Consider the following 12,462-nt stretch of genomic DNA (forward strand, 5'->3'; position numbering starts at 1 on the left):
TCATTATTTTTCTTATAATTTAATTTTTAAATTATCCTATTTAATTTTATGATCATAAGAGAGGGCAAAAAAAACCTGTTTTCTATTAATAATAAGTTGACCATATTCTGACAGTACACCAAAGAACAGTTTGACAACATAATAATAAGATAAAGACAACTGGAAAATGTATGCTTATATTTAGAAAATGAGTCAGTGTCTAGAAACCAACTGAATTCAACACAAACATTTTTCTCCAAAGTAGCTCATTGAAAATGCTTAAGAGAAGCTATCATAATAATTGTATCTAATATTGGGCAAGAAATAATTTATGAAAAACTATGGCATTGCAATGCTACCAATTTCTATCCTATTTCCAAAATAGAGAAATACTTAAAAACTAAGAACACAAACCAAATCACTAAATGCATTTAAAACTCTTTCTTAGAATTATCAAGGTCAGTATGCTGAGATGTGCTCTAATAAAAGGTTGAGAAGTTTTCCTTAACCAAAGTATATACAACAGAAAAAAACTGTTGGAGAAAAATCATGACAAATTCCAGCATAGCAAACTGGCAACAGATACATAAGGGAAACATTGAATAAAGAATTAACTTGAAAATTAAATCAAGACTTCTTCCTTTCTTCAATTTGATACTTCTTTTTTTCTTTCTTTTGTTTGGGGGAGAAGGCAGGAAACTTGGGCAGCATCAGTAGTGCTCAGGAAACCATATGCAGTGGCAGAAATTCAACTCGATTTGGTTAAAGCTGCTGCATGCAAAACAAGTGACTTACCTTCTACACTATCTCTCTATCCAGTCACAGTATCATTTATTCCAGCATTCAAAATAAAAAATGAAGAATGCTGCAAAGTGACCTGAGGATTTGCACAGATGGGTTTAACAAAGAAGTCAACTGAGGTATTCACCAGTATTAAATTACTTCCCATAGTCACCTATGCCAATGTAGAATCGATGCTATTTATCTCCTAGTAGACATGATTCTCAGTGATATTTGGAAGCATTTATTGCCCTGCATAAAAATTACCTTCATATAACTAATGAGATCTGACAATAATTCTATTGAGTAAATGTGATATGCTGTAGTAGTCTCTCCATTTTGCATAAGAGCCTAGAAACCTACTTTTCTCCCCACTACTCATTACTCAAGCTCATTCCCTAATTGTACATCCTTAAAAAAGAGTAAATGCTAAACGAGCCGAGGCCACGACAGGGAGGAAATGCCTGAGTGGCCACCAGAGAGAAGCAAAGTCCTCAGCAGCTGCTGTCAGAGTGGCCCGCCCAACCACTCATGCCTTCCAAGCCCTGTTCACAATGCAGCCTGCTTCTGCAAAATGGTACCATCGAAGAGACTATGTCTTGGGGCCAGAGAGATAGCATGGAGGTAAGATGTTTGCCTTGCATGCAAAAGGATGGTGGTTCAAATCCCGGCATCCCATATGGTCTCCCAAACCTGCCAGGAGCGATTTCTGAGCTCATAGCCAGGAGTAACCCCTAAGCGCTGCTGGGTGTGACCCAAAAACAAACAAAAAACAAACAAACAAACAAAAAGCGAGACTGTCTTCATTGAATATTGCATTGAAGACAGTAAAGATTTTAATGTAAATTTTGAAAAATCTAAACTTACATTCAGCTGTCTTGAAGGAAGTGATAATTTTGGGGGACCACACCCGTTTGATGCTCAGGGGTTACTCCTGGCTAAGCGCTCAGAAATCGCCCCTGGCTTGGGGGGACCATATGGGACGCGGGGGGATCGAACTGTGGTCCTTCCTTGGCTAGTGCTTGCAAGGCAGACACCTTACCTCTAGCGCCACCTCACCAGCCCCGGAAGTGATAATTTTAAACATTTAAATGAAATTGGTCTTTTTCACTGCATTGACCCAAATGATTCCAAGCATAAAAGAACAGACAGGTCAATTTAATGTTGTTAACAAAAAAGGAAAATCTGGTCAGTCATAGCCAAGGTTAACAAAAGAAAAAGCAAAGCTAAATTGGTTTAGTGTGGACTTCAATAATTGGAAAGATTGGGAAGATGATTCAGATGAGAAGTCTAATTTTGATCATTTCTCTGAGATGATGAACCACATGAGTGGTGATGAAGATGTAGATTTGCCAGAAGTAGGAGCAGATGATGATTCACAAGACAGTGATGATGAAAAAATGCCTGATCTGGAGTAAGGAATGTCATCACCACCAGAATTTGAAAAAGAAAAAAGTAACTTCTCTGCAATTTCATAATTAAGAGAATTCCTGAGTTGGTAGCCCTTTAGGCAAATGTTTTTGCTTCCTTAATCCATTTTCTTCTTTCTTTTTTTCTTTCTTCTTTCTTTTCTTTCTTTCTTTCTTTCTTTCTTTCTTCTTTCTTTCTTTCTTCTTTCTTTCTTTCTTTCTTTCTTCCTTCCTTCCTTCCTTCCTTCCTTCCTTCTTTCTTTCTTTCTTTCTTTCTTTCTTTCTTTCTTTCTTTCTTTCTTTCTTTCTTTCTTTCTTTCTTTCTTTCTTTCTTTCTTTCTTTCTTTCTATGTTTTGTTTTGTTGTTTTCCGGCCACACCCGTTTGATGCTCAAGGGTTACTCCTGGCTAAGCGCTCAGAAATTGCCCCTGGCTTGGGGGAACCATATGGAACACCGGGGATCGAACCATGGTCCTTCCTTGGCTAGCGCTTGCAAGGAAGACACCTTACCTCTAGCGCCACCTCACCGGCCCCTTCCTTCCTTCCTTTCTTTCTTTCTTTCTTTCTTTCTTTCTTTCTTTCTTTCTTTCTTTCTTTCTTTCTTTCTTTCTCTCTTTCTTTCCTTCCTTCCTTCCTTCCTTTCCTTCCTTCTTTCTTTCTTTCTTTCTTTCTCTCTCTTTCTTTCTTTCTCTCTCTCTTTCTTTCTTTCTTTCTTTCTCTCTCTTTCTTTCCTTCCTTCCTTCCTTTCCTTCCTTCCTTCCTTCTTCTTTCTTTCTTTCTTTTTCTTTCTCTCTCTTTCTTTCTTTCTTTCTTTCTTTCTTTCTTTCTTTCTTTCTTTCTTTCTCTCTCTCTTTCTTTCCTTCCTTCCTTCCTTCCTTCCTTCCTTCTTTCTTTCTCTCTCTCTTTCTTTCTTTCTTTCTTTCTCTCTTTCTTTCTTTCTTTCTTTCTTTCTTTCTTTCTTTCTTTCTTTCTTTCTTCTTTTAATTTTTTTGGTTTTTGGATCACACCCGGTGATGCTCAGGGTTTACTCCTGGCTTGGGGGGCCATATGGGATGCTGGAGAATCGAACCATGGTCCATCCTAGACTAGCTCAGGTAAGGCAGATGCCTTACTCCTTGCACCAATGCTCCGCCCCCTCCTTAACTCATTTTAATATGTTTTTAATAAAAGTTTTTATTAAGAAAAAAAAGAGTAAATGCTTTGAGACTAAAGGTACAGCTCAAAGGTGTGAAGCACAAGCCCAGCATGCAAGAGACCAGTTTCACAGACAAACTGAATATTGTTGGTCTTCCTAGCCCCTCACCCCAACACTGCTGGATAGAACCCTATTTCTGAAGAAAAGAGAAAATGTTTTTAACAATCTTAGATTGCCACTGGGATATCAAGAGGACTTCATCTGTTTACTGATTTATGCAGTGTGACAGGGAAGGACTGGCTCTGCCATAATTGCTGTGAAATAATGGGCTGGGTATTTAACATGATGATGAAAACTTCAGAACCAACTTCAAAAATTCAGTGTAAAAATTCTGAAAATCAAAGGAAATGTCTTTCACTCTCCTGATGACAACTAGTTACTAGGCTACAAAACTAATAAATGAAATGCATGACCTCGGCATCATTATAAAACACATTCAAGAGCATTCTGGCAATAAACTACACACCACTTCCACACAGCATAAAAATACTTCCATAGTAACTGTAACTAAGGATATCATCAAAATGCTGAAAGGCAAAAGGAGGAAAGAAAGAGCATAAACAGAGACAAACAAGATTGTTTCATTGGTTGAATGTGATGCAATCTTTATTCCTCAAAAAACACAAACATTAATCCTCTAAAGAATGTTGTCACCAGCTGTTTCAGCTATTCTATAGCTCAATATTTTTAAGAAAATAAATTAAATTAAACTGGAGAGATAGTACAGTGGGTAGGGCAATTTGCCTTGTATGCAGTTGACTTAGATTTGATCTCAAGCACCCCATATGATCTCCAGAGCCCTCTAAGAGTGATCCCTGAGTGCAGAGCCAGAGTAAACCCTGAGTAACACTGGGTGTGACACAAACGTGAATTAATGTAAGGGAAAAAAGAGAGAAGAAAGAAAGAAAAGAAAGAGAGAGAAAGGAAGAAAGGAAGGAAGGAAGAAAAAGAAGAAAGAAAACAAAAACCTAAAAATACACAAAATTATAAACACCATAGAAGTGGAAGCCTGCTCTATTCTAATGAGTTTATCATGAGTCAGCAAAGAAGCCTCATAATTAATTAATAATCATACCTATTATGCCCAGGCAGGTTTTGTAATGAACACAAAATGTGAGTCAGAAATAGATTGTCCTTGGAGTATTCAATGTCATAGAAAAGGATGAAAGATAAATTACTACAAAATAAGCAGTAGAATAGATTTTAAAATACTCTACAACAAATAACAAAATAGGTAACAAAAATGAGCTAATATAAAAATTAAGCTACAATAGAATAGATAACAAAAGAGAATAAGATTGTTACTATTAGACTTTTAGGTCAATGGTTGGGTTTGAATTCTGGTTCTAAAAGAGAACTAAGACCCAAGAATGTGATCTTATTTGGAAATAGGTCCTTGCAAATACAATCACATTAAAGTGAAGTAAGTAATGTAGTAGCCTTCTAAGGGAGAACAGGGTGTAAAGATTGAGACAATAGAGAAGATAGTGGTGAGAACACAAAGGTAGGGACTGGACTGATAGAGCCAAAACTCAGGAACACCAAGGATGTTCTAGAAGCCAAAGAGGAAGAGGTAGAGGCTTTGTTCCTAGAACCAATAGAGAGCATGGAACTGCTAACACCTTATTTTCAGACTTCTAGTCTCCAGAAATATGAGATAATAAATGCCTGTTGTTTGAAGAAATCTAATCTTTGGCTTATGACTAAAGCCTTAAGAAATTAACACTCAGGGAGGTATTACTTCATACTAAAAGAATTACAGTTAAGTTTCTGAAGAAATAGCATCTCAACTGAACCTTGAAGAACTTGAATAAGTCAATAGGAGGAAATAAGATTTCCTTTTTGGATGGTGATAACGTCTTTATTGAGGGACGATCACAGAATAAATCCTATTGGAAGATGTATTTGTGGATTATGTGGGTGACTCTGGTTCATACAAAGAGGGGCTCACCCTCTCAATTGACCCTATTTTATCCCATTGTAGTTGTTACATATAGAATCACCTCCTTGGTAAATGGACAAGATAGGAGGAGAATTTGAGAGAGTTGGAGAGGGGTGAAGGGAAAAGAGCAGATGGAAAGCATCTAAACCCTCATCAGGATCTTTCTCTAGTTCATGGCGAAAGCAAGTTTCTGGATCTATGAGTTGTTGTTTATATGTGGAGTGAAGTGAAAAACTAATCAGAATCTATGGAGGTTATACAAAGAGTTGGAATGGCTCAGAGTCACTATTGTCCCTTCTCCAGAACTGAGCTGCATGGAAGCATCCCAAGAACAAGGTTTGTAAAGGATATTGCCAGTGGTATAGATCCTGAGCAAGTTTGCGACCTCGCTCAGACCGTAAGGGTAGGGTGGAAAGCAGAGATCTGAGGTGTCTGGAGAAAGGCTTTCTGGAGTCATTGCAGAGAGACGACTTACTTTATAATGAGGGAAAAGGAGTATTTAAACAATTACACAGTTAATAGGCTTTACCTGGGAAGCAAACAGAGAAAGGGAGGGCCTTACTAGTCAGGTGTTTGTGCAGCTTGCCAGGTCTTTGGAAGTGATCTTTGTGACTAGAGGAAGGGGAAAGCACAGGAAGTGGGCTCTATTGTGATAAGCCAGGTGTTTGCTCTAAAAGGCCCTTATCACCTCCAGGGAAGGAGATGCCTCAGTCTACGGGGTGCCTCCTTCCAGGACCTCTGTTTGACAGGCGTGAGAGTCTGCCCTTCTTGAGTGGCAATCTCAATGGGATCCAACCCTGTCTCTGAAGGGCCCAGGCTACAAAGGATCTCTGGGAACTTTAAGTGTCAATACTTTGGCATGTTTTATACTCTTTGGTGGTCAGTAACTCTGGAAAAATTCTGGTCTGTTGGCAAATTCTCCACAAGTAAATGCAGTACCTGGGGGGGGGGGGGGAGGGGGTTTACAAAAGAGCAGGAACCCATGGCATCTAGGGAAAAAAGCCAGCTGAGCAAGGGAACTGTAAATACTCATTTCCTGCAGGAAATGAAGAGGTGTATTGTGGGTAGCATGCTTCCCTTGCATGCAGATGGCCCAGGTTCTATCCCCAGCATCCAATATGGTCCCTCAAACAGGGCCAGAAGTAATTCCTGAGTTCAGAGTCAGGAGTAAATCCTGACCCTGGCTCAAAATCAAAAACAAAACAACAAACAAGAACGAATTCATGGCCTAAAAATGGAGGCTATGAAAGGAAAGTAATGACTTGTGTGATAATAGGCTGTAAGGACAGAAATATACACACGTCAGGCTTATATTTTTCCTCTGTACTCCAAATTAAATCTATAATTTTTCATATCTCATAGGGAAGAAAACTGAGGCTCACTTAAGTTCTTCACCCAGTCACCTTGTCTATGAGTGATGAAATTAGTGGAAAAAAAAAAACAAAAACAAAGCAAAACAAAAATCTGTCCACCACAAATTTACTCTAATACCACCCTGGACTATACTGTTGGTCTAGGCAGAAGGGGAAGAATGTATTGTGCAACATTTAGAACAGAATGCAGTAGATTAGAATATCAACTAAAGTCCTGCTAGAGAATAAATTGTTCAAATGAAGAGATTTGAAGAAAGACACTACTGCCATACTGATCCTCCAAAAAAAAAAATTAATATATCCAATTAACCAAATAGTTTCTTTCCCTATGTCAAAGCATCCTATTTGAAGGTTATGGGAATAAAAATTCAATAAAACAGCTTAGGTAATTTAGCAGGAGAAAGGAAACTAACACATCAGACAGATGAAGTTCACTGTGGCTAAATTCAAACTAAGTATTAAACGTGATATAAGGCAGCCACACTCACATACCACAGTCAGCATTGTGGAAGTTCATCAGCCCAAATTCACAATTCTGGTGTTCCTGGAGTGTGCAGCTACATATACAGTCACACAACATCTCTAAATTCCACAATACTAACAACCCACTAGGAGCACACAAAATTAGATGGGAAAGTAGCAGAAGCCAGCTAAGCTCAATAAGTAAAAGCAATGATGCAGAAGGCTCAACTGATAGGGAAGGCAAAAAAGCAGAGCCTCTGCTTTTCCCTCTATGAATTTACCCCTCCTTCACTGCTGTCTGTAGAAATTGTAGTAAGTAACCACACTTCACTCATTAGGAATGTTCTTCTTTATTGTGAGGGAGGCTAATGTAAATCTCTTAGACATTGTTTCACTAGCCTGTTCTATCTGTTATTTGATTTTTTTTTTTTTTTTTTGGTTTTTGGGTCACACCCGGTGGTGCTCAGGGGTTACTCCTGGCTGTCTGCTCAGAAATAGCTCCTGACAGGCACGGGGACCATATGGGACACCGGGATTCGAACCAACCACCTTAGGTGCTGGATCGGCTGCTTGCAAGGCAAACACCGCTGTGCTATCTCTCCGGGCCCTCTTATTTGATTTTTAATATAAATCTCTAGAATATTGTTTCACTAGCCTGTTCTATCTGTTACTTGATGTTTTAATGTTTCACTAACCTTGTAAGACTGTTACTTGATGTTTCACTAGCCCCTAAGACTGTTTGTTACAAGAATGGGTGGCTGCAAGATAAGAAAAGATGATGTTTGAAACTATGTAGCCTGTTTTAGGATAATGCCTGTTTGAAATTATGTAGCCTGCTTCTTTGAAAGATACCCTATAAAAACTCTGCTTAAATAGAGCCCGAGGCCTTGGCCTGGAGACCCGTCTCCTGGTCACTGACCTCTGGTACCAGATTAAACGCTCACCTTTGGGAATTACATGGTCACTGCCTCTCTTTGGGACCCTCGAGGAGCTGAAGGAATGAGGGAGAATTATCCTCGCCCTTAACACAACTAGCAACAAGCAGCTTAGTAAACCCTCAGAAAATGACTTAATGATTTTATTGTAAGATGTGACAATTTCCACCAATTTTCTTTTACTGAAGTATTTTTCAATAATTCTACTAGCCATTTAGTTGAAACACGCAATATAAAATAAATTACTTTGTGCCTGCTAAGGGTGCAGGCTTGTAGGTGGTGGAAAACTGATAGCAATGGTGGAGGGAAGGTAATATTGGTGGTGATGGAACACTGAATGGCTGAAAAAGCTGTATTATGAACAACTTTGTAAAGCATGGTATTTAAATAAAGTATTAAAAAGGATACCTAACAACACAGAACATAGTAGTAGATGAAAAATCACGAGTGTACTTTACTAAAGTACACTTAATGTTATGTACAATGAATTAAGAACTTGACTTGCACATGGCTGACCCGGAATTGACCCAGTTCAATTTCCATCACTACGTATGGTCCCCTATGCCCTGCCAGGAATCATCCCTGAGCCTAGAGCCAGGAGTAAGACCTGTATATGCTCAGTGTGGCTTGAAAAAGAAAACAAACATGGGGCCAGAGAGATAGCATGGAGGTAGGGCATTTGCTTTACATGTACAAGGACAGTGGTTGCAACCCTGGCATCCCATATGGTCCCCCCTGCCTGCCAGGGGTGATTTCTGAGCACAGAGCCAAGAGTAACCCCTGAGCACTGCTGGCTGTGACTCAAAAATGAAACAAAATAAACAAACAAACAAAAACATGTGTTCAAGGACCAGAGAGATATTACTGCTGGTAGGAAAAGCTTACCTTGTATGTGATCAATTGGGGCTCAATCTCCAGCATACTATTATGGTCCCCAGGCTCTGTCAGGAGTGGTCCTAAACACAAAGCCTGGAGTAAGTCCTAAGAACACCAGATGTTTCAATACTATTACGGAAATGAATATAAATCACAGCATTTTTTCAATTATTTGCAATAACATGACTACAATAGTATTAATGTTTTTGTTATACATAGTACTGCACCTCCACCATCATCCAGTATCAAAGATCCTACACCACTATTCCATGTCCTTCTAGACCACGTCTACTATTTGGTCATCTCATTTCTGTAGTCAAAATTCAAGGGTTTGTTATCATTGAGAACTTTTCATTCTCTTGCCTTTTCCCCCTTCATAATCAACATGTGAAAGAAACTGATAGTTGTCCTCACTCTAGCTTATGTAATTTAACATAACCCCCACTAAATCCATCCATGTTGTAGCAGCAGGCAAGATTTCAGCAAATGCTCAGGGTTTACTCATGGTGCTGTACTCGGGAATCACTCCTGGCAGGCTTGGAGACCATGTGGGATGCTCAGGGATAGAACCTGGATGGGGAGTTGAGGGCTGGAAGGACCGGCTCAAGATAAGAAGCTCACCACGAAGAGTGGTGAGTGCTGTTAAAGAAATAACCACACTGAGAAACTATCGTAACAATGTCAGTAAGTGAGGGATGTAGAATGGGGGGGGAGGGGGGAGGAGAGTGGGGGAGGGAAGAGATGGGGTATTGGTGATGGGAAGGTTGCATGGGTGAAGGGGAGTGTTCTTGCTATGACTGAAACCCAACTACAATTTTGTTTGTAATCACAATATTTAAATAAAGAAATTATTTAATTAAAAAATAAGAACCTGGATCGGCACCCTATGTGCTTTACTATCACTATGGCCCAATATTTTATCTTTTATTATGAATGAGTAGTATTTCATTGTGTATATCATATGCTATATTTTAAAATTTCACTTGTCATTGGAACATTTGCTTGTGGCTGATCTGGTTTGATCCCTGTTACAACATATAGTGCCTGAACACCACCAGAGGTCACTTCTACGCACAGAACTAGAAACAGCCCTTGAAGAACACTGGGTATGCTCCTCAGCAACCCTCTAAAGACATTAAAAATTAAAATAAAGTAGAAAAAAATTTTGTTTTTTGGGGCCACACAGTGGATGCTCAGAGGATGCAGTTGGCTCTGCACTCAGGAATTACTTCTGGCAGTACTTGGGAAACAATATGAAATGCCAGGAGTTAAACCTGGGTTGGCTATGTGCAAGGCAAGTGCTCTGTCTGCTTATACTATCACTCCAACTCTGCAAATATTACTTAAAAATAAAATAAAGAAGATAAAGAAATCGGACTTTCATTGTTCTTAAAAAGTAGGTGGTGTTGCAATGAAGAATCAAAAGGGGTGGGACTTTATTTTATAGAAAAAAAAAAACAGTAAAGGGGCCGGGCGGTGGCGCTAAAGGTAAGGTGCGCCTGCCTTGCCTGTGCTAGCCTTGGACGGACCGCGGTTCGATCCCCCGGTGTCCCAGGAGCAACTTCTGAGCGCATAGCCAGGAGTAACCCCTGAGCGTTACCGGGTGTGGCCCAAAAACCCAAAAAAAAAAAAAGAAAAAAAAGAAAAAAAAACAGTAAAATTCATAGTATATGTGGTAGAGAAACTGATTGGAAATAAATATTATGAAACTCTGAATAAGTAATGAAAATTGAATTAAACTGAAAAATAGGTGGAACTATGGAGGAGAAATGAGTAAACTAGAAGATTCTGTGAATGTTCAAGCTCCTAGGATGCTCAGGAGTTGAAATAGCAAGAAAAATGGTAAACTTATAATAAGATCTCCTTAAAGTATGCTTTTGATAATAGTAGACGATAACAGACAATAGTCAGAGTTGGAAAATTATCATTTTACAAAGGAATAGAGTCATTTTACCAGAAGCAAAGAGTAATCCTTTTTTTGTTTGTTTTTACATCACACCCGAAGGCGTTCAGGAGTTACTCCTGGCTCTGCACTCAGAAGTTGCTCCTAGCAGGAACGGGGGACCATATGGGATTCCAGGATTCAAACCACCATCTGTTAAAATCAGCTGTGTGCAAGGCAAATGCCCTACCGCTGTGCTATCTCTAAGGCCCCAAGAGTAATGATTTTTAACAAAGGTTCACAAAAAGTGGTCCCAAATCAGCAGTTTAAATATTACCCACTTAAAATGCTATTTGTGTGGCAGAGAGATAGTTTAATGGTTAAGACACTTAACTTGGACAAGGCCAATTCCAATTTGATCCCTTGCACTGCATATGGCCCCCAGTCACTGCCAGGAGTGATCCCTGAGCACAAAGCCAAGAATAAGTCTTTAGCTCTATTATTATACTCTCTCCACAAACACAAATGCCATCTACTAGGCCTCATTACAAATCTATTATATCAGAAACTGAAGGTGGGGCTCTAGATCTAGATGTTTTAATCACATCTTTTTATAGTTTAGTGAAGCTAAATCATTTTAATGAAAAAAATTACTTATAGAAGTGAGAGGGGAGAAAGAGTGGAAGATATATATTTGAAAGTAAACAAAGGTTTCTTCAGATGGGAAAGTAATATTTTACCAAGTCTTACAAACTGATGCTTGCTAAAGTTTGGCTATCATTGGTTGATTGCCATGGAGAATGCTGAGTGGCAGATAAGTACCTTCCCAGTTGCCATGACAACTATTTCTTCCATCACTGGAGATATTTAGACTTCAATTAAAGAGAAGAATAAGGGGGGGGTGGGAATGTGGAAAAGATCTAGGAAGAATAGAGGATTTTGTTTATAACAGACAGAGATCTAGATGCAGTCCTGAATGCTTTCTCCTTTCATATCTAATCCCTATTTAGGTTCAGCCTCTTTGATAGAGATGAGGAACAGAAATTTACATGGGGCAGGCTGGATTAATATCTATAATATCAGCATTTTATAATAGTCCTGATTACAAATTTAAACACTATAAACAACTATTACTCCATATTGAAACATAAAGAAGGACAAGAACATATGGTCCCCCAAGCCTGCCAGGAGCGATTTCTGAGCATAGAGCTAGGCGAACCCCTAAGCACTACCGGGTTTGGCCCCCCCAAAAAAAGAAAGAAAACAAATAACTATATTATGAATAACTCTGTAAACCAAAGTATCTAAAATAAAAAAATATCGGGGCAGGAGAGATAGTGCAGCATTTACCTTGCACGTGGCTGATCCAGTACAGACCTTGGTTGGATCCCCCGGTATCCCATATGGTCCCCCAAGCCAGGAGCGATTCTGAGTGCATAGCCAGGAGTAACCCCTGAGCATCACTGGGTGTGGCCCAAAAATCAAAAATAAAGAAATAAATAAAATAATTTGAAGAATTGAATCAAGTCCTGGAGAGATAGTTGAATGGGGAAAACAATCTACATAAATTGGGTCCAGAGCAATTGTACAGCGGGTAGGACACTTGTCTTATATTCAGCAAACCTGGGA

The 12,462-nt window shown here is 39.1% G+C and overlaps 1 protein-coding gene across 1 annotated transcript; it reads left to right on the forward strand.

The window, feature by feature from the left end:
• Positions 1–1,293: 1,293 nt before the first annotated feature.
• Positions 1,294–2,223, forward strand: LOC126013798 (prostaglandin E synthase 3-like). Its single transcript, XM_049777001.1, has 4 exons — positions 1,294–1,355; positions 1,556–1,640; positions 1,824–1,885; positions 1,986–2,223. The coding sequence occupies exons 1-4, from the start codon at positions 1,314–1,316 to the stop codon at positions 2,175–2,177; spliced, it is 381 nt and encodes a 126-aa protein (XP_049632958.1). The 5' UTR covers positions 1,294–1,313; the 3' UTR covers positions 2,178–2,223.
• Positions 2,224–12,462: the final 10,239 nt, after the last annotated feature.

The sequence above is a fragment of the Suncus etruscus genome, chromosome 7 (genome assembly GCF_024139225.1).
Source record: "Suncus etruscus isolate mSunEtr1 chromosome 7, mSunEtr1.pri.cur, whole genome shotgun sequence".
Taxonomy (NCBI): domain Eukaryota; kingdom Metazoa; phylum Chordata; class Mammalia; order Eulipotyphla; family Soricidae; genus Suncus; species Suncus etruscus.

Excerpts from the sequence above, each read along its gene's own strand:
- LOC126013798 (XM_049777001.1), top strand. The coding sequence starts at position 1,314 with ATGCAGCCTGCTTCTGCAAAATGGTACCATCGAAGAGACTAT. Across the intron at positions 1,356-1,555 it reads GGTACCATCGAAGAGACTAT|ACTGTCTTCATTGAATATTG; the intron begins GTCTTGGGGCCA and ends ACAAAAAGCGAG. Across the intron at positions 1,641-1,823 it reads ACTTACATTCAGCTGTCTTG|CCGGAAGTGATAATTTTAAA; the intron begins AAGGAAGTGATA and ends ACCTCACCAGCC.